Source organism: Pseudophryne corroboree, chromosome 12 (genome assembly GCF_028390025.1).
Source record: "Pseudophryne corroboree isolate aPseCor3 chromosome 12, aPseCor3.hap2, whole genome shotgun sequence".
NCBI lineage: Eukaryota > Metazoa > Chordata > Amphibia > Anura > Myobatrachidae > Pseudophryne > Pseudophryne corroboree.
The window spans coordinates 17089355-17112257 of NC_086455.1; the positions used below are offsets into that span (position 1 = coordinate 17089355).

Genomic DNA, 22903 nt, shown 5'->3' on the forward strand with positions numbered 1-22903 from the left:
TGCCCCCACAGTGCCATGTGCCCCCAGTGCCAGATATGCCCCCACAGTGCCAGATACAGATATGCCCCCACAGTGCCATGTGCCCACAGTGCCAGATATGCCCCCACAGTGCCAGATACAGATATGCCCCCACAGTGCCATGTGCCCACAGTGCCAGATATGCCCCCACAGTGCCAGATACAGATATGCCCCCACAGTGCCATGTGCCCACAGTGCCAGATATGCCCCCACAGTGCCAGATTACAGATATGCCCCCACAGTGCCATGTGCCCCCAGTGCTAGATATGCCCCCACAGTGCCAGATTACAGATATGGCCCCCCCAGTGCCATGTGCCCACCGTGCCAGATATGCCCCCACCGTGCCAGATATGACCCCACAGTGCCAGATACAGATATGCCCCCACAGTGCCATGTGCCCACAGTGCCAGATATGCCCCCACAATGCCACATATGACCCCACAGTGCCACATACAGATATGCCCCCACAGTGGCAGATTACAGATATGCCCCCACAGTGCCATGTGCCCACAGTGCCAGATATGCCCCCACAGTGCCAGATATGCCCCCACAGTGCCATGTGCCCGCAGAGCCAGATATGCCCCCACAGTGCCAGATATAGATATGCCCCACATTGCCAGATATGCCCCACAATGCCAGATATGCCCCCATAGTACAGCTCACCGGAGTGGAGTGCGCAGCGCGCGCTTCTCCTGTCTGCCGCCCTGCTTCTCAGTGTGATCTCCGGCGGTGACGGCAGCGTGTATGTCTCAAATCAGGCGCCGGTCCGCGCGCTCTCATTGGCTAACGAACCGGCGCCTGATTTGAGCTATACACTCCGCCGTCACTGCCACAGACCAGACTGAGGAGGCAGGGCGGCAGGCAGGAGAGGCGCGGCTTCGGGTGGCTGGACGGCGGATCGCGATCGACTGGTCGCATGTCCACGATCGACCAGTCGATCGCGATCGACTATTTGGCCACCCCTGATCTAAGTCATAGGATCTCGGTCCTCAGGACCCCAAGTCTCCTCACAGAATCACAAGGGAAATAATGCGTAATGAGTACACCTGTGCACCTGCTGGGTGACCTGGGAAATGTGTCAGTGAGTAATGAGTACACAAGTGCACCTGCTGGGTGACCTGGGAAATGTGTCAGTGAGTAATGAGTACACCTGTGCATCTGCTGGGTTACCTGGGACATGTGTCCGTGAGTAATGAGCACACAAGTGCACCTGCTGGGTGACCTGGGAAATGTGTTAGTGAGTAATGAGTACACCTGTGCACCTGCTGGGCGACCTGTGAAATGTGTCAGTGAGTAATGAGTACACCTGTGCACCTGCTGGGTGACCTGGGAAATGACACATTTCCCAGGTCAGTGAGTAATGAGTACACCTGTGCACCTGCTAGGGGACCTGTGAGTGAGTAATGAGTACACCTGTGCATCTGCTGGGTGACCTGGGAAATGTGTCAGTGAGTAATGAGTACACCTGTGCATCTGCTGGGTGACCTGGGAAATGTGTTAGTGAGTAATCAGTACACCTGTGCTCCGGCTGGGTGACCTGGGAAATGTGTCAGTGAGTAATGAGTACACCTGTGCACCTGCTGGGTGACCTGGGAAATGTGTCAGGGAGGAATGAGTACACCTGTGCACCTGCCGGGTGACCTGGGAAATGTGTCATTGAGGAATGAGTACACCTGTGCACCTGCTGGGTGACCTGGGAAATGTGTCATTGAGGAATGAGTACACCTGTGCACCTGCTGGGTGACCTGGGAAATGTGTCAGTGAGTAATGAGTACACCTGTGCACCTGCTGGGTGACCTGGGAAATGTGTCAGTGAGTAATGAGTACACCTGTGCACCTGCTGGGTGACCTGGGAAATGTGTCAGTGAGTAATGAGTACACCTGTGCCCCTGCTGTGTGACCTGAGAAACGTGTCAGTGAGTAATGAGTACACATGTGCACCTGCTGGGTGACTTGGGAAATATGTCAGTGAGTAATGAGTACACCTGTGCACCTGCTGGGTGACCTGGGAAATATGAGCTGTCCTGAGGACTCTCCCATAGTGCTTTCAAATGAAAAGCTGGCACAGATAAGTCTCTTGTCCTGTGCTGAGGGCTCTGTGGCTGTGGTTTAGTGTTGGGGGGCAGCTTAGGCAAAGTGTAATCTTTCGCACCATACACGGCTCTGCTTACATCAGTGCGTCCGTCTCTTACGCACACAATGTGGCTAACCTAATGACCTTGGACTGAGTACATGGCGGTGACACCGTATACATCAGGCTGCAGCCTATGCGGTTACTGAGCCACTGTGACAGGAATCCGCCCGCACCGTGGCCGCTGTAGCACAGGGTGAACATGAATTAGCTGTTTTTTTATTTTTAATATTTACTTTACTTATTTAATATTTAATGCTGGCTAACCACATGGCGATATCACAGATGGTGTATAGAACTATATGCATCACATCTCCGGAACTCCTGTGATATCTGATAATAATCCTATGTTGGTAAATGCAGTGATTTATCAGCCTATGGGGGAGATGTATCAAGATTTGGAGAGAGATAAAGTGGAAAAGTTGCAGGGATTCTGCTTCTGTCATTTATCTAGCCCAGAGTTCATTGGTTGCTATGGGCAACTTCTCCATTTTATCTTTCAAAGGTTTGATGTTTCTCCCCTATCTGTATAGCCGCACTGACATGCCTCAGTGACATGAATTTCGATGGCCCTTTCAGTCGATTCTCGGACCAGGTATTAAACGTGTGATACATTTAACCAACCAAAGAGAGATTTGATGAGCACAATTTTTGAATCCGGCCCTGTTCACGGAAACATCCCGGCCTTGCACTATAGGATACAGATTATGATGTGTCTGTGCAGATGTGTGTATTACCACTGACTGGGTCCACCGTAATATTTCACAGTCTATTCTTGGTTCCCCCCTCTGCAGTGTGATGGTTTGTTCCAAGACTTGGAGAAACTGAAGGGTCGCCCGGCTCATATGGGGGTTTTCCTGCGATATATATTTTCCCAAGCTGATCCAAATCCACTGGTAAGAGAAGCCTCTTAGCATGAGATTGTGTAGTGATACTTAGCGTTGTAGGCTGTCCAAGCATGCGAGTAATTGGGGGTACACACTATATGATTGTCTTTGCAATCGCGGATTGGACTATATATTGTATATGCTTTTCCATTATCCGATGGGAGCAATAACGAAATACCAAGACTTCAGCCCATTCATACAGAACCAGAGAAGTGGCACTGTGCATTCATCCATGAGAACTGTAAAATACTGAGAATTGCCCCGGCATACTGTGCGGTTGTCTATACGTGTATAGGCCCTCATTCCGAGTTGATCGGTCGCAAGGCGAATTTAGCAGAGTTACACACGCTAAGCCGCCGCCTACTGGGAGTGAATCTTAGCTTCTTAAAATTGCGACCGATGTATTCGCAATATTGCGATTACTAACTACTTAGCAGTTTCAGAGTAGCTCCAGACTTACTCTGCCTGTGCGATCATTTCAGTGCTTGTCGTTCCTGGTTGACGTCACAAACACACCCAGCGTTCGCCCAGGCACTCCCACCGTTTCTCCGGCCACTCCTGCGTTTTTTCCGGAAACGGTAGCGTTTTCTGCCACACGCCCCTGAAACGCAGTGTTTCCGCCCAGTAACACCCATTTCCTGTCAATCACATTACGTTCGCCGGAGCGATGAAAAAGCCGTGAGTAAAAATACTTTCTACATAGCAAAGTTACTTGGCGCAGTCGCAGTGCGAACATTGCGCATGCGTACTAAGCGGATTTTCATTGCGATGCGATGAAAAATACAGAGCGAACAACTCGGAATGAGGGCCATAATACGTTGGTGTACGGAGTATCATATCAGGCATATTAATCAGAAGAAGGGGAAACATGCAGTTTCCACATAGGCAGGATATGGAGAATTACATCCATTATACACTGTAGTAATCTGAAAGCTTTGACGAACAAATTAAATTAACGTAATGGTTTTCTGCAGCTGGAACATGAGGCTTCCTCGAAATGCATAATTAATACCCTATTGTTTTGCGTTTTAATAACTGTTAGTAATTATTAATGGAAGCCTTAAATCAACTGTTTATTCAGTTGTAAGAGCTGCTTTCACCCTGCTCCGAGTGAGTTGTTTAATACCTACTTTGATGCTACAGTATAAACGGGTGGTCTTCAGTATGCCGGCTGTCGGGATCCCGGCGCACAGTATACCGACAGCCGGCATACCGACACTTATTCTCCCTCTGGGGGTCCACGACCCCCCTGGAGGGAGAATAAAATAGCGTAGCGCGCCACCGAGCCCGCAAGGGGCTCATTTGCGCTCGCCACACTGTCGGTATGCCGGCGGTCGGGCTCCCGGCGCCGGTATGCTGGTCGCCGGGAGGCCGACCGCCGGCATACCATACTACACCCGTATAAACACACCGGTAAAAAAGGGCCTAATTTAACATGGATCGCGAAAGCAACATTTTTCTTCAATGGGCAAAGCCATGTGCACTACAGGGGGTACAGATGTAACATGTGCAGAGAGAGTTAGATTTGGGTGGGGTGGGTTCAAACTGAAATCTAAATTGTAGTGTAAAAATAAAGCAGCCAGTATTTACCCTGCACAGAAACATAATAACCCACCCAAATCTAACCCTCTCTGCACATGTTACATCTGCCCCTCCTGCACTGCACATGGTTTTGCCCATTAGAGAAAGATTTTGCTCTTGTGATCCTTGCTGGATTAGGCCCAAAATAATATGGACTGTGGAAAGATGTGGTGTAAATTCAATGATGACACTAAAACTATTGGATGATCTTTGTGAATGTCTGAGGTATTGATACAATGCGAATTTGTTGAGTTATTGTTTCTTTTTCAGGTGGAACCATGGGTCGTACACGTAACGTGACTGAGTGGCAAAAGGGAACCATTGTTTTTGACGTTGAGGATGGCGGTAGTCTGGAGGAGGTGGCAGCGTTTGTTGGTGTACCCTCGTAGACGGTCAGTAGTATCCATCTACAGTGGAAGAAGCATGGACACCATGAATCTCAGTGGCGGAACAGTGGGCAAGAGCCGATGATGGCAAATTGGGACCGCAGACATTTAGGGCGGCTAGCATCCACCAATCGGTTCCAAACGCGTCAGGAACTGCACCAACAGTACAATACCGAACCCAGCCAAACAGACCCAAAGTCCTAGATATAGCGAACTAGAAGTCCACATGAGATGTGGCACGTCGGTCTGGTGCTCTGCAAACCAATCCAAGCCTTTTGGCCACCGTTCCACCGCTGAGATTCCATGTTTTTTTCCACTGTAGATGGATACAACGTCACTGTCTTTGAAGGCACACCAACAAACGCCTCCACCTCATCCAGGCTAGGCTCCCTTTTGCCACTCACTCACGTCATGTGTACGACCCATGGTTCCACCTGAAAAAGTATCAATACCTATAACATTCATAATGATCATCCAATACTTTTAGTGTCACCATCTACACGTCCCGCTCCGTTGAACTTATACCACTTTGTCTTTCCACATTTCATATGACTTTGTCCGGTGTGTTTATGTTTGCAGCATAGCGGTGCTATAAGCGAGATGAAGCAGCGCTACAGCTTTGGGCGGTATCACATGATCTGCTGCTGCGGCTGTTGATGCACTCTTCCTCTATTGCAGCTGTTCTACCTGTGCGCCGAGGTGTGCCAGCAGCTGACTGCCCGAGACTCCTGCACGTTGGGGAAAGAAGTCTGGAGCATCTTCTTGGATAAAACCGCTGTGAGTTATCAGAGGCCTTGTTCTTCCTCAGCCCTTCTCTCTTCTCATAGCGGGTGAATTGCAGACGACTTACGGACAAGTCAAACAAGTGAAAGTCGCAGAGGGAGATTTATCAAAGCTTGGAGTGAGAGAAAGTAGCAGCCAATCAGCTCCTAACGGTCATTTTTCAAAAACAGACTGTAAAATAAAAGTTAGGAGCTGATTGGTTGGTACTTTATTTCCCTCCATTTTATCTCTCCCCAAGTTTTGATACGTCTCCCCCGTAGTGTGAGTTGATGCTTACGCATTCAGATTGACTCTTCCTTAAAACATCTGATTGGGCAGCACGGATGGTGTAATGGTTAGCATTACTGCATCACAGCACTGAGGTCATGGGTTCGATTCCCACCATGGCCCTAACTGTGTGGAGTTTGTATATTCTCCCCGTGCTTGCGTGGGTTTCCTCCGGGTACTCCGGTTTCCTCCCACACTCAATAAAAATTAACCCTATCACAAATACGTGTGTACATGTGGCAGGGAATATAGATTGTAAGCTCCACTGGGGCAGGGACTGATGTGAATGGCCAAATATTCTCTGTAAAGCACTGCGAAATACGTGTGCGCTATATAAATAGCTGGCAATAATAAAAATTATTTTGTTCTGGTCCTTGTCGGACATTGGGGTAGGGGGCAATTGCTGTGATATTGCAGAGTGTGCACCCACTTTCTAAAACTTAAATGTAAAAAAATGCCTGTGAAACTCTTTTCTGTTGTACCTGGACTTGATCCCTAGAACGGTAAAACGCTGCTTTGCTGTAACTCGCACTGATATGGAATGCTGTCTACAGAACAAGTCTGATCTGTCCTGCTCTCTTTTACAGCCTCTGAGAGTCAAAATTCCAGAGAGTTTACTGAGTGAAATAGGTAAGTAATCATGCAGTTTACAGGGATATTCCTACTAGAGTTGCCCATATTGATCTGCAGATTTGTTTTGAAATGTCTTCCATACATTGCTCTAAAACAGTGCCACCCAGAGGCCACTTACATCACTTACAGGGCAGTGCCAAGCAGTAACTTTTTAACCTAGCGCCTAAGGCAGGGGTGGGGAACCTTTTTTCTACCGAGGGCCATTTGGATATTTATAAAATCCTTCGGGGGCCATACAAAAATTTTCAACTTAAAAAATGACCCTGCCCCCCAGTAGGTCTGCCCCTTAGAGTTACTGTGTGTGCGCGCCGGAGGCGCGCACGCGCCAAAAAAATGGGTGTGGCCAGTTAAAATGGGACGTGATACACATATGCCCCCAATAGTGCGGTGCCAGATCCACAATTGCCCCCACAGTGCCAGGTATACAAATGTCCCTCACAGTGCCAGGTATACAGATGCCCCCACAGTGCCAGGTATACAGATGCCCCCACAGTGCCAGGTATACAAATGCCCCTCACAGTGCCAGGTATACAAATGCCCCTCACAGTGCCAGGTATACAAATGCCCCTCACAGTGCCAGGTATACAAATGCCCCTCACAGTGCCAGGTATACAAATGCCCCTCACAGTGCCAGGTATACAAATGCCCCCCACAGTGCCAGGTATACAAATACCCCCCACAGTGCCAGGTATACAGCCCCCACAGTGCCAGGTATACAGATTCCCCCACAGTGCCAGGTATACAAATACCCCCCACAGTGCCAGGTATACAGCCCCCACAGTGCCAGGTATACAGATTCCCCCACAGTGCCAGGTATACAAATGCCCCCCACAGTGCCAGGTATACAAATACCCCCCACAGTGCCAGGTATACAGCCCCCACAGTGCCAGGTATACAAATACCCCCCACAGTGCCAGGTATACAGCCCCCACAGTGCCAGGTATACAAATGCCCTCCCCTCTCCCCTCCGTGCTGCTTACCGTGGACGCGACGGAGGAGAGCGAGGCTGTCGGGTGAAAGCGGCGGCGTGTAGTACTTCAAATCAGCCGCCGGTTCGAGAGCCAATCAGAGCTCGCGGACCGGCAGCCGCGGCTCCTGATTGGCTGCCGGTCCGCGAGCTCTGATTGGCTCACGGACCGGCGGCTGGTTTGAAGTACTACACACCGCTGGTCCCATTCTACAGCCGCGCTCTCCTCCGTCTCCCTGCTCTGACAGCTGAGACACGCTGCCGCCCGACTGAGCGGCAGCGTGTCTCACTGACACAACCTGGTGGGCCGGACCAAACGGCTATACGGCCCGCGGGCCGGAGGTTCCCCACCCCTGGCCTAAGGCCTGATAACATTCTAGTTCTGCTCAGTAGGAATATTCATGGCGAATTTAATGGCATAAGTCTGGTAATAATTTACGAAGCCTTAGCCCCAAACGCTGCGTGTCAGTGATATCGCAGTTTCTAATGAACTGATGAACCTTATTTGTGCATTTGATTCATCCAGTAAAACAGCTGAATTGACTGTGTGCCTCATGCCTCAGTTAGGTCCAGGGCTGCCATCAGAAATTACAGGGCCCTGGACTGACAAAATAGGCAGGCCAACACACACACACACACACACACACACACACACACACACACACACACACACACACACACACACACACACACACACACACACACACTGTGGAGGAGTCGGCTTTAGAATTGCACCAGTTAACGTGTGTGTGTATTCGATACACACACATGCATGCATACATACATGTGGCCCGGGATGCTGATGCTGCTGCCTGCCCGCCTCCATCCCCGCTGTTCTGCTGCTCTCCTTCGTCCTCCTGCAGCTGTATTAAAAACGTCCCTCCCAAAATGGCCGCCACCTCAGAGTAGACAGTTATTCAAGATACTAGAGGGCTTCTCTAGTATCTTGAATAAATGTCTCCTCTGTGGCGGTGGCCATTTTGGGAGGGAAGTTTTCAATACAGAGCTGCTGGAGGGTCGGTGGACAGCGGCAGGACGGCGGCAGGCGGGCAGGTGGCTGCATGAGCATCCCGGGCCCTCCTCTCTCTGTCAGAGAGGCTGGGCCCGGGACAGCTGTACCCCAGCACCCCCCTGATGGCGGCCCTGGTTAGGTCACTGGTACCTAGTGAGTGGATAGTCTTCACTCTCATGGATATTTATTCCATACAAAAAATGGTCACCTACACTTTTTTGTTTTCTTTTACAATCCGTTTCAGTTAAATGGAGGGGGTTTTGTGTGGGAGCGTTAGTGTCAAAGGGCCTTGAAGAGAGCTAAAGTGCCAACCAATCAGCTCCTGTCATTTTTCAAACACTGCTGCTGTTTGTTTCCCACAGAATCTCGCATACGCAGCTCTGAAGATATCCGCAGCGCATTAAGTGAAGCGCAGGAAGCCATGTTGCCTGAGATACAGGAGCAGATACAAGATTACAGGTGATATTACACAGAATACTATCTGTCCAAGCATTTCTTTGCTGCAGAAATTCAGCAAATTGCTGCTTTATTTTCTAAGCAGTGAATACTGTTGTTATTGAGTAGAAGGAATCTGCTGTGTAATTTACAATGGCTTGATATTTTCCATTATAGGAAACTGTATTAAGAAAACCACTTTAAATTAACAGAGTAGTTCAGCGAGTATATAAAACAAAACAAAAAAACACACATAAATCCTGCCACGCATCTCGCAATATTTGCGAGAGCCTTTGATTGCTGTGTCAGACCCAGGCAGCACTGCACTCTCCTCATGAAAGACTCCAAGAAGTTTATTTACAATGCAACGGCTTGTAAAACTCAGCGTTTCTGATTGTGTTTGTGCCCAAAATTTGAAAGGGCAATGATTTTACCAGCCGTGTTTTACTAGTAAAAGCATTGCCCTTTTAAATACTGGGCAAAGAAGCGATAAAAAGCATCTGGTTTTAAAGCACAATGCTTTGTAATACCCCCTTACACACCGCACCCGGGTCAGCGTTCGGTGTGAAGGGGGCATAGCCGAAATCCCGGGTCGCCTGACCCTGCAATTCAACCCGGGAATAAAGCAGTGTTATTCCCGGGCTGAATACCGGGTCAGTGGCAGCGTAAACGGGCTCCCGGGTCGATGCAACCTGGGACCCGTTCACTACAACAGGGAGAGACGGCGCGGAGATGATCTCATCTCCCAGCTCCGCCTCCACCCCCGCTGCCGGCTCCGCCCCCCGCCGCTATGCAACCTGCCCGGCATATTGCTGGGTCAGGGAAGCCAGCGGCAGCGTCCAATGCCGGATTCCACCCGGGAAGGACCCGTTTCTCCAGTTCCCGGGTGGGATCCGGCATTGGCGGTGTGAAAGGCGTATTAATAAACCCCCAACTGAACTTCAAGTTTGCGTGGGTGCAGATATAGCTTTTCTTAAAAGTACTTTTTCTTTTTATTATTTTTTTCACTTGAGTTGCTTAATGGTTTAGAAAAGGATTTCCATTGTCTGCACCGTGCGCTGCGGACATTTATAATGAATTTATTTACAAATTAAAAAATATTGGCTGAATAAATGTGTTGGCCAATTGCCTAATCAAACAGCACATCATGGAAACAGTGGGCAGGCTTCACAGTTTCACTTATTACTGCTGCGTTTTATCTGCCATCTAGCGTAGTAATAGGCAGCCAATTAGGCCGCCTGGGCTACCCTCTGACCTTTATAAGGCTATTACCACCAATCTCAGTAAAAAGGTCAAACAATATTTTTGATCGTAGACCGAAACACCTGTCTATAGTAAGATATGAACAGGCATTTAAAAAAGGGTTGCAACCTAGAACAAAGAAATCGGATCATAAAACAGGTAGGAGTTGGGGGCCACTGGTAGGGTCTTAGAAGACCCCAGTTGCCAATTGCTGTACTAATGTTAGAAAATAAATAAAACCAGCTCAATTAACCGTAAAATACTGAATGCAATGATCCTGGTAGAGATATGCTGCTGTACTGTTTTGCTGGTAAATGCGGATTTACTGTTGTGCTGTAACCTGGTGTTATTCTCTTTTCATCTCTCATAGGACAAAACGGACCATGGGCCTGGGCAGTCTTTATGGAGAGAACGACTTGCTCGATCTTGATATTGACCCCCAGAGAGAGCGTCAGGTTGCTGCTAAACAGATCGCACAGCTGGGGGAGATACTGTGAGTGTATGGGTGCTGTCACCAGTAAATGTGCCTTTCCGTTTCCAAGGGGTATTTGTGTACACAAAAGTGGCTGACGATTTATTTCTTTTTGTTTTACCAGTTCAAAGTATGAAGAAGAGAGAAGGTGAGTGACACATCGGGAAGATGTCTAACCGAAACAGATTGTAAGCCGTGGCTAGATCTGGTTTGCCATTTCTAACCCAATTGACCCGGCTCTCTATTGTATCCAGCGATCTGATCTAGTATGTGTGTGTGATGTCACGGGTTAATCCTGCGGTGTTCTCCAGGGGTGTCCATGGTTCCTTGTGTATCCCATTCTCATGATATTTGTAGAAGACCTTAAATAGCGGGAGCAACAGTTTGCAGATGGCGGATGCACTTTAAATATGGAAACCGGTAGCTATTGTGTGTTGCTCATCCACGAGTTGGCGATGTGCAGTATGCGTGCATTAGTCAATGTTGTGCGTTGCGGCGGAATGCGTAGCTGCCTCTTCTGCTGTGTGCGTAGAAGGTACTGCACTCGAGAGCGAGGAATTCTAGGCCTCACAAATGTTTTCTTTAACCCTTGCTGTGTCGCATCTACACCGGCAGCGGTATATAATGGCGTCCGATTTTACTGGAGGTGTGGGATGCCGTTTTTTTAAAACCATGTCTTGTAAATGACTGCCACTTTAAATAAACGTCAGAGTTCGGCTGGCATCCTGCACCTCCATCAAACTCAGACGCTATTACGTCCCGCCGTGGATACTCGGGTAAGTGCGCAGTTCAATGGCACACACGGGGAGGCCAAATCCCACTGATCAAGTTGTTCCAGCGTTAGGCCGACCAACCAGTAATGAGAAACACGGATGCTTAGGATTTCGGGACAGAACAATGAACCGTCCTTCTACGAGCCGTGCTTGGTTTGATCTGCGACCGGTGGTCTATAATGGCAATTTTGACTCCCACACATTGAGTAATTTTATTTTGAAATGAAATGATTGAACTTGGCCAACCGCGTCACAAAGTCTCCGGCCAGATTTTGTGTGATCAGTTGCATGAGAAGCCCCCACATTCCAAAGCTACAGCCGGAGAATTACCAGCCAACACCCATGGTTGTGTGCCGCCGGCTCTCCTGCACCGGAAGCACCAGCTGTGTCTGCTTACAGCCAGGAGAACGTATGCACCGTAGTGGTTTTCAGGACTTTGCGCAGCACCAAATAACCGCTCAACTGCACCAACATTGGCATTGCGCCTGCCTGTGAATAAGAGCCTTAATGCCCGCTCTCTTCTTCCCGCTCCTTTCCTCCAGCTCCCCCATGGCATTTGCACTAAGTACGTATATGAATCATGCTGGAATTAGCTCCCGGGAGTTCCGTCCCGTCAGCGTCTCGGAGAAGTCTCAGAGCATCCTGGACAAGGAAAAGTGGCTCCCGTTCTTCCCCAAGACTAAAAAAGTGAGAGAACTTGGAAGTTATTAAAGTGACCCACAATATTCATAGGAGCAAACACCAGAATAAATGTCCCGTGTAGGAGATAGCATGTAGAAAAACACACATTTAAAAGGAAATCTACTGATAAATGGGTTTCAGAGAGATTTGTTGGCTGTGAGTGACCTGGATCCACCCTCTTAGGCAGTGGGTAGCAGCAGCACAGGAAAAGGTGTGTGTGGCGGGCACAGGAGAAGGTGTGTGTGGCGGGCACAGGAGAAGGTGTGTGGGTGGGCGCAGGAGTGGGAGGGCACAGGAGAAGGTGTGTGGGCGGGCACAGGAGAAGGTGTGTGGGCGAGCACAGGAGAAGGTGTGTGGGCGGGCACAGGAGAAGGTGTGTGTGCGGGCACAGGAGAAGGTGTGTGGGTGGGCACAGGAGTGGGCAGGCACAGGAGAAAGTGTGGGAGCGGGCACAGGAGGTGTGTGGGCGGGCACAGGAGAAGGTGTGGTGGCGGGCGCAGGAGAAGGCGTGTGGGCGGGCACAGGAGAAGGCGTGTGGGCGGGCACAGGAGAAGGTGTGGGGCGGGCACAGGAGAAGGTGTGTGGGCAGGCACAGGAGAAGGTGTGGGGGCGGGCACAGCAGAAGGTGTGTGGGCGGGCACAGGTGAAGGTGTGGGTGCGGGCACAGGAGAAGGTGTGTGGGCGGGCACAGGAGAAGGTGTGAGGGCGGGCACAGGAGAAGCTGTGGAGACGGGCACAGGAGAAGGTGTGGGGTCGGGCGCAGGAGTGGGCGGGCACAGGAGAAGGTGTGTGGGCGGGCACAGGAGAAGGTGTGTGGGCGGGCACAGGAGAAGGTGTGGGGGCGGGGACAGGAGAAGGTGTGGGGGCGGGCACAGGAGAAGGTGTGGAGACGGGCACAGGAGAAGGTGTGTGGGCGGGAGGTGGTGCTGGACACCAGGGATGGGCTATTTCTGTGGTATATGTTTGACTCCTGGTCTCTCTCTTGCTTCACAGAACAGCAATGCGAAAAAGGACAAGGACCGGGAACAGGCGGAGGACAAGAGACGGAATCCCATTCTCAAATACATTGGCAAACCCAAAAGCTCCTCTCAGAGTAGTGAGTATTAATGCGCGGCTGTCAATGTCATGGTTACCGCCCACATGTTGCCCGCGGGCAGAGGAGGTGGCGCTTTGTAGCCAGTGTTTAGTCTGAACTGTGATTACTACCGCCATCATTATCACCATTACTGCTCACCAGAGGTGTACTTCCGTTTCACAATGGGGATTGTCCGGATAACGGGAAGGTGGGGGTGTAAGTGGCAGTTTTGGTAGCTGGAGAGGAGGCTTCGCACTCCCCTCGGGGGTGTGGCCACACACATTGGGGGCGTGGTTATACCTACCACATGCCGCAGCCACGCCCCTGTGGCACAATTATCACAAGTTTGTAGGGTCAGATGGCTCAGTCTGTAGAAAACACTTCTTATGTAGATTCATGTCTGAGGTTTACCTCACACTTATCTTTTTAATTGTTTGAGTGGTTATTATTATTTTATTTTTTCTATATCCGGTTTATTCAGTCAAATATTTGCTGCAGGCAGGTTGTCCGGTCATCGTTACTCAGCCATACAATAAGTGATATTCAATAATTGAAATTGTTTTGTCGACGTCACCTATTGCAGCAACCGTTCTCGGGGCTCCATTTAACTATACTAAGTGCCGGCGGTATAGTTTAGGGTCACAGTGATTGTAATGAATATACCACTGGCATCTAATGTTACTTGTCCAGAAAGGTCCACTTATGTCCCTCTCCTCTGCTCCATCCTCCGCTGTGCTGACACAGCCTAATGAGCTGATCAGTACTGCGCATATGTGACATCTATCTGTGCACACGCTCTTCACCGCGGTGGGGATTCTGCAAAGCCTGGAGAACTTCCCTGAGGCCAGAAAGGCTTTTCTGGGTCCCATTGCTGGTAATGGGGACCATACGCTAACACCATATATAGATGGTGCAGTCACAAACTATACGGAAGTCAGAGCCCCTTTAGCGAGTTCTGAAAGGAGTTATGGCTGGTGTTTAAATAGATCCGTCGGCGTAATAACAGCTTGCTGACATTGTATCCCCACACGTACGGTGGTGATATTGGCAGTGCCCGCCCTCTACTGGCACTACACCCCAGGAAATTCAGTGTGGACAGTCAGACACATTTCAAGCTTTGAATAACTAGACCCTATAAATGGAGTACCTATCAAGATACTATAGTGTTTAGTCCTCCCTCTCCCGCATCCCCATCCTGGTTAACACTGCGTCTGTCTGTGCCCACACAGGGTAGAGTGCATATCAGTCTGTTGCAGCAGCCTAATGTACATGTGAGAATTGAATTGAGGTTCATGGTGACCCAACCAAAATACCAGAGATCCAGGTTTTGGAGTTATGGAGGTGATAGCTGTTTTTAAAGGCTGATATGTTATTACAGATCAGTGTCTTTCTCACTAATTAAACTTACTGATTTAACGAACTACTGATATTAAAAGTAATAGGCGGCCCATATCGGGGGGGGGGGGGGGGGGGGGGGGCTGTCCATTGCAGCCCCCCAAGGTGTATCAAGTTGCCTATATCTGCCCTAGGTGAACAGATCATTAAAGGATAGATACTGATAATTGTTCTGCTACTGTTGGTATGTAACCGCGCGTATCGTGTTCCTCGCTGGGCGAGGTAGTTTCATGCTGTAATACACAACCTGAGCCCGAGTGACGGACGCAGTATGGTTATTTACTAAGATGGGAGTTCTATTTAAGATGGTATGTTTCCCATAGCAACCAATGAGATTCTACTTCTAGTTTATCTAGCACCTTCTAGAAGATAATACCTGGAATATGATTGGTTGCTATGGGCAACTTCCCATCTAAAACAGAACTCCCATTTTAGTAAATTTACCCCAATGTCTGGAGTAGATGTGAAGGTCGTCAATGGAAATGTCTGTATGCTGCCTTTTTCCGGTTCTCTTTTCTAGGCTCTATTGCTTATGTTATTTGTCATTACTTCGCTGCACTGCCTAATTTAATTTTCATTAATTAAAACTTAATTCCTCAATTTTTTTCCCCATTGTAGCATTTCATATCCCTTTGTCCCCCGGTGAAGGTAAACCTAATCTCTTAATTCCTTGCCTCTAATAGAATCTTCTTTCACTAATCCTTTCCTTTGTCTCCGTATGTGTGTCAACTCCAAATGAAGTCAGCTGCAAACTTTCTAACGCCTCCTATATACCTCAAACTTTTCTTTTAGAATTCTTACTGTTTGGTCGGTGAGGGGCACGTCTCTGAGCTGAAGAGCTTACAATCAAGTTGTGATCACAGTAGACATTTTGTCGAGACTTCTTAGCGACTTTAAAGCGGGGGTGGGCAATAAGAGGTCTTCTAGCTGCTATTGAACTACATATGCCAGCATGCCCTGATAGGAAAACTGTGGCAGGGATTGCTGGGATGTGTGTTAACACAGCAGTTGGAGGGCTGCTTATTACCTAACCCTGCTCTAAAGGCTTATAGATACCCAAATGAATATAAGTGGGTCTGATGTTAGATATTACACCATCAGGTCGGTAGGTGGCCATTCTCTTCTCTGAGAAGATTGGCTCCACTATTGTTGATCCTGGTAGTTGTTCATCTCCACTTTTCAGACCACTGGGAACCCTTTGCATCAGCACCTTAGAGAAGGACGGTTTTTAAACTATGTTCCATGTGTAACGGAATGTGTTCTAGCAACTTGGGAGAGATGTACTAAGCCTTGAAGAGAGAGAGAGTGTGGACGGAGATAAAGTACCAACCAGTCCGTTCCTAACTCATTTTTCAAACCCAGCCTGTAACATGACAGTTGGGAGCTGATTGTCTGCTACTTTATCTCTCTCCACTTTTCTTTCTCCAAGGCTTAGTACATCTCTCTCAAGTTGCTAGAACCCATTCCGTTACACATGGAACATAGTTTAAAAACCGTTCTTCTCTAAGGTGCTGATGCAAAGGGTTGCAGAATGGGCGCAAGTTCCACCCGAAAAAAAGCGCACGCATAAAGACAATTATTTTGCTGATATGCAGAGATCCAGCTGCATTTGGGTTATGTTCCAGATTCAGTCTGTGTCCAATTTAGGGAGGAACACATCTTAGATCCCCTTGCGCAGCACGCACATTTGCTGTTTAGGATAATTTTCACTTCTAAAATCTCACTTAATACAACAGGATAACTCCCTGCTTTGCAAACTCAAAAATAAGTTACATTAAAAGTGCTTTAATATACTCAGAAGCATATTCCCAAGTGAGGACGGGAGCACCAATCCGGTGTCGGCGGGGTATTTGCAAGCAACCAATCACAAGCAGTTTGATAGAACCGCCGATTATCCCCTCCCCACGACAAATGATACGGCTCGTTTATGCATGTTCCCATCTCTTTCCAGATCTGTATGCATTAGCAATTACATGAACGCCCCCTTAAAAATGTAGAAAAGTGAGAAATACATTTGCACACTGTTCTGGTCATTTGCAGAGCGATTACACACAATCTGCGCTCCGACAACTGTCATGGTATACTTCCCCCTGCGTCATCCCCTCAGTTTTCAGTTGAACGAGCCCTAAAATGACAAATCCAGTGAATTTATTACATTTACTTTAGTTCTTTGGTGCCGCTGTTCACCCGATATCTGCCGCATCCTACCCTATGACAGTTTCTTTCTGGATTACATTAGGTTAACGCTCTGCTTGAGTTGGTGTTAGAAGTGGGGTGGCCTTGTACCAAAATGGATGTCCAGTGCTAGTCACTCAGCCATGATGTTTCAATGTGCGTGGTAGTCTATAGGCTTTTGCAGGACACGGCGGATATGAGGGGAACAGCGTCACTAGAGAATTATAGACACTACTAAATAACAAGCATCATTGTAATGTAACCCTGGTACTGTCATTGCTTAGTGTGGCTTTGCAAGACTAAAGTTACATCACCACCTAGAGAAGGCCGCGGTCTTGTGGTTAAAGCACAGAACCCTATTATAATCTTCCTGTGACACACAGTAACTTGGTTATGATCTCTTCAGCTTTGACCTATATAACTAACACAATCTTACTCTGCAGACGCTGTCCTTTTTTTTTTGTATAATCTCCGCTAATCTATTATAATGTGAGTGTTCTCTCTGCGTCGCTCCTGCTCTTCTCCTGTCTCGCAATGTCACTTCCTGTCTCGGTGAATTCGCTGCCTGACAATGGCCGCAGAAGATGTAGCCAGCCGGACATTCTATGAAGGTATGGTCTCTCACATGTGGCGTGTTCATCTCTCCTCAGTAAAACCCGGAAATGTCAGAAACATCATCCAGCACTTTGAAAACAACCAGCAGTATGACTTCCAGGAACTTGGCCTGCAGCGTCTGTCAACAGGAAGCTATCCTGAAGACCTGCTGGACAACGACAGGTACAAATGTGTTGTGCGTTTAGAACCGTAATATTATGAGAGAGAGTGAGAGAGGTCAATTCAATTAGAAGTGATGCAAATTTGCCCGCTCCACAGTGATGTACTGGCGGTGTGACCCGTACACAATTCATGCGTTTTACTGCACAGCCCCATGCAGGGTAAGTACTGGCTGCTTTTGCATGTAGCACACAAATGCTGGATTTACTTTTACAACCTCCCTCCAAGACATTTCTGTCTCTCCCACCAGACCCAAGTCATTTATTTAATGCACCATAGAGGTGACGAGGAAACACATGCATGGGTTATTGTACCATATATTCACTAGGAATACCCTATATCATTTTGGTGACATCTCTGAGGTTGAAGAAAGAGGATTTGATGGTAGTAAATACCTGATGTCTGAGTGATAAATAACAAACTAATGTCCCAATTTCTGTATAATATACAAGGCTGCTTGTTTCTGTGCAATTGGGCTTCGTTTTGTCACAAAACAACAGCTGAGAGGCAGCTGCCTTTCTCTAATTACAAAACACATAATTAAGCTGAAAGATAAATGTGCCAAATGTAGCTGAATAAAGTCTCAATTAAAATACTGACATTTTTAATTTATTACTCAAAAACTATTCATGTATTATAAAGAGTAACAAGCGACGCAGGAATCTCAGTAACTGTGACCCGTACACAGATACAGGAGACGCAGGAATCTCAGTAACTGTGACCCGTACACCGATACAGGAGACGCAGGAATCTCAGTAACTGTGACCCGTACACCGATACAGGAGACGCAGGAATCTCAGTAACTGTGACCCGTACACAGATACAGGAGACGCAGGAATCTCAGTAACTGTGACCCGTACACCGATACAGGAGACGCAGGAATCTCAGTAACTGTGACCCGTACACCGATACAGGAGACGCAGGAATCTCAGTAACTGTGACCCGTACACCGATACAGGAGACGCAGGAATCTCAGTAACTGTGACCCGTACACCGATACAGGAGACGCAGGAATCTCAGTAACTGTGACCCGTACACCGATACAGGAGACGCAGGAATCTCAGTAACTGTGACCCGTACACCGATACAGGAGCCGCAGGAATCTCAGTAACTGTGACCCGTACACCGATACAGGAGACGCAGGAATCTCAGTAACTGTGACCCGTACACCGATACAGGAGACGCAGGAATCTCAGTAACTGTGACCCGTACACCGATACAGGAGACGCAGGAATCTCAGTAACTGTGACCCGTACACCGATACAGGAGACGCAGGAATCTCAGTAACTGTGACCCGTACACCGATACAGGAGACGCAGGAATCTCAGTAACTGTGACCCGTACACCGATACAGGAGACGCAGGAATCTCAGTAACTGTGACCCGTACACCGATACAGGAGACGCAGGAATCTCAGTAACTGTGACCCGTACACAGATACAGGAGACGCAGGAATCTCAGTAACTGTGACCCGTACACCGATACAGGAGACGCAGGAATCTCAGTAACTGTGACCCGTACACCGATACAGGAGACGCAGGAATCTCAGTAACTGTGACCCGTACACCGATACAGGAGACGCAGGAATCTCAGTAACTGTGACCCGTACACCGATACAGGAGACGCAGGAATCTCAGTAACTGTGACCCGTACACCGATACAGGAGACGCAGGAATCTCAGTAACTGTGACCCGTACACCGATACAGGAGACGCAGGGCTCTCAGTAACTGTGACCCGTACACCGATACAGGAGACGCAGGAATCTCAGTGACTGTGACCCGTACACCGATACAGGAGACGCAGGAATCTCAGTAACTGTGACCCGTACACCGATACAGGAGACGCAGGAATCTCAGTAACTGTGACCCGTACACCGATACAGGAGACGCAGGAATCTCAGTAACTGTGACCCGTACACCGATACAGGAGACGCAGGAATCTCAGTAACTGTGACCCGTACACCGATACAGGAGACGCAGGAATCTCAGTAACTGTGACCCGTACACCGATACAGGAGACGCAGGAATCTCAGTAACTGTGACCCGTACACCGATACAGGAGACGCAGGGCTCTCAGTAACTGTGACCCGTACACCGATACAGGAGACGCAGGAATCTCAGTGACTGTGACCCGTACACCGATACAGGAGACGCAGGAATCTCAGTAACTGTGACCCGTACACCGATACAGGAGACGCAGGAATCTCAGTAACTGTGACCTGTACACCGATACAGGAGACGCAGGAATCTCAGTAACTGTGACCCGTACACCGATACAGGAGACGCAGGAATCTCAGTAACTGTGACCCGTACACCGATACAGGAGACGCAGGAATCTCAGTAACTGTGACCCGTACACCGATACAGGAGACGCAGGAATCTCAGTAACTGTGACCCGTACACCGATACAGGAGACGCAGGAATCTCAGTAACTGTGACCCGTACACCGATACAGGAGACGCAGGAATCTCAGTAACTGTGACCCGTACACCGATACAGGAGACGCAGGAATCTCAGTAACTGTGACCCGTACACCGATACAGGAGACGCAGGAATCTCAGTAACTGTGACCCGTACACCGATACAGGAGACGCAGGAATCTCAGTAACTGTGACCCGTACACCGATACAGGAGACGCAGGAATCTCAGTAACTGTGACCCGTACACCGATACAGGAGACGCAGGAATCTCAGTAACTGTGACCCGTACACCGATACTGGAGACGCAGGAATCTCAGTAACTGTGACCCGTACACCGATACAGGAGACGCAGGAATCTCAGTAACTGTGACCCGTACACCGATACAGGAGACGCAGGGCTCTCAGTAACTGTGACCCGTACACCGATACAGGAGACGCAGGAATCTCAGTAACTGTGACCCGTACACCGATACAGGAGACGCAGGAATCTCAGTAACTGTGACCCGTACACCGATACAGGAGACGCAGGAATCTCAGTAACTGTGACCCGTACACCGATACAGGAGACGCAGGGCTCTCAGTAACTGTGACCCGTACACCGATACAGGAGACGCAGGGCTCTCAGTAACTGTGACCCGTACACCGATACAGGAGACGCAGGAATCTCAGTAACTGTGACCCGTACACCGATACAGGAGACGCAGGAATCTCAGTAACTGTGACCCGTACACCGATACAGGAGACGCAGGAATCTCAGTAACTGTGACCCGTACACCGATACAGGAGACGCAGGGCTCTCAGTAACTGTGACCCGTACACCGATACAGGAGACGCAGGAATCTCAGTAACTGTGACCCGTACACCGATACAGGAGACGCAGGAATCTCAGTAACTGTGACCCGTACACCGATACAGGAGACGCAGGAATCTCAGTAACTGTGACCCGTACACCGATACAGGAGACGCAGGGCTCTCAGTAACTGTGACCCGTACACCGATACAGGAGACGCAGGAATCTCAGTAACTGGGTCATACATTCTGGAAAGCGTAGCTCAGTGAGTCTCTTATCTGTACATGAGACAATGGTCTATATTTATAATTCCCAGTGTAGCTATGGCATTGCCCAGCCCTTGTGTAGCCGTATTTAGCTGCCTCAGGCAGCAGTGGGAACATGGAGTCAGGCATGGCAGCGCCACCTCCCTTATTTTTTTCTCTCTTGTCATTGGCATCTATGTGTCAGGACACCCGCTGTGCTAGTGTGACAGGGCGGTCTGCAGCACAGATGCCTGCTCGGTCCTGTGTAGCGCACCATTGATTTTCTTACAGCTCATGTTAGAATAGAAATGAGATCAATACTGTATCTTGCTCAGACGCTGCCACAAAGCACTGGCAGAATGATCAGGCCTGTGTGTTGCCAAGGCCCGGGGAAGAAGGAGCAGGGCTACGCAGGCTGTGTGGGGATGTAGGGAAGGGCAGAGGACAGTCAGGGAGATATAAGAAGATGGAGAGGAAGCTGTGGAAGAGGTAAGGTGAGGCCCGAGTAGAGTAACTGTTTTTGTTCCAGAGTCTCCTGTATTGGTGTACGGCCACCGTCCTGTGTATGTAGGGCCTATGTGACTGTGTGCTGATATGCCGCTCTGCCAGGGATCACTTACAGTTATTAGTACTGAGGGGGGACGTCTGGTAATGTAACACGCTGTACCCTGTGTATGTAGGCCCTATGTTACTGTGTGTGCTGGTATGCCGCTCTGCCAGGGATCACTTACAGCTATTAGTACTGAGGGGGGACGTCTGGTAATGTAACACGCTGTATCCTGTGTATGTAGGCCCTATGTGACTGTGTGCTGATATGCCGCTCTGCCAGGGATCACTTACAGTTATTAGTACTGAGGGGGGACGTCTGGTAATGTAACACGCTGTACCCTGTGTATGTAGGCCCTATGTGACTGTGTGTGCTGGTATGCCGCTCTGCCAGGGATCACTTACAGTTATTGGTACTGAGGGGGGACGTCTGGTAATGTAACACGCTGTATCCTGTGTATGTAGGCCCTATGTGACTGTGTGCTGGTATGCCGCTCTGCCAGGGATCACTTACAGTTATTAGTACTGAGGGGGGACGTCTGGTAATGTAACACGCTGTACCCTGTGTATGTAGGCCCTATGTGACTGTGTGTGCTGGTATGCCGCTCTGCCAGGGATCACTTACAGTTATTGGTACTGAGGGGGGACGTCTGGTAATGTAACACCTCGTACCCTGTGTATGTAGGCCCTATGTGACTGTGTGCTGGTATGCCGCTCTGCCAGGGATCACTTACAGTTATTAGTACTGAGGGGGGACGTCTGGTAATGTAACACGCTGTACCCTGTGTATGTAGGCCCTATGTGACTGTGTGCTGGTATGCCGCTCTGCCAGGGATCACTTACAGTTATTAGTACTGAGGGGGGACGTCTGGTAATGTAACACGCTGTACCCTGTGTATGTAGGCCCTATGTGACTGTGTGCTGGTATGCCGCACTGCCAGGGATCACTTACAGTTATTAGTACTGAGGGGGGACGTCTGGTAATGTAACACGCTGTACCCTGTGTATGTAGGCCCTATGTGACTGTGTGTGCTGGTATGCCGCTCTGCCAGGGATCACTTACAGTTATTAGTACTGAGGGGGGACGTCTGGTAATGTAACACGCTGTACCCTGTGTATGTAGGCCCTATGTGACTGTGTGTGCTGGTATGCCGCTCTGCCAGGGATCACTTACAGTTATTAGAACTGAGGGGGGACGTCTGGTAATGTAACACGC

At 49.0% G+C, this 22903-nt stretch overlaps 1 protein-coding gene across 6 annotated transcripts in view; it reads left to right on the forward strand.

Moving 5' to 3' along the window:
• Positions 1-22903, forward strand: part of ARHGEF11 (Rho guanine nucleotide exchange factor 11) — a 210601-nt gene that overhangs the window by 137071 nt on the left and 50627 nt on the right. For 5 of the 6 annotated variants that reach the window (XM_063947107.1, XM_063947108.1, XM_063947103.1 and 2 more), the window contains 10 exons: positions 2944-3045; positions 5682-5780; positions 6641-6683; positions 9028-9124; positions 10713-10835; positions 10939-10962; positions 12130-12274; positions 13262-13364; positions 15357-15386; positions 17564-17690. In XM_063947107.1, the coding sequence (XP_063803177.1) occupies positions 2944-3045; positions 5682-5780; positions 6641-6683; positions 9028-9124; positions 10713-10835; positions 10939-10962; positions 12130-12274; positions 13262-13364; positions 15357-15386; positions 17564-17690 (893 nt within the window). The remainder of the gene's footprint in view (positions 1-2943; positions 3046-5681; positions 5781-6640; positions 6684-9027; positions 9125-10712; positions 10836-10938; positions 10963-12129; positions 12275-13261; positions 13365-15356; positions 15387-17563; positions 17691-22903) is intronic. The other variant, XM_063947105.1, reaches the window with a different exon arrangement.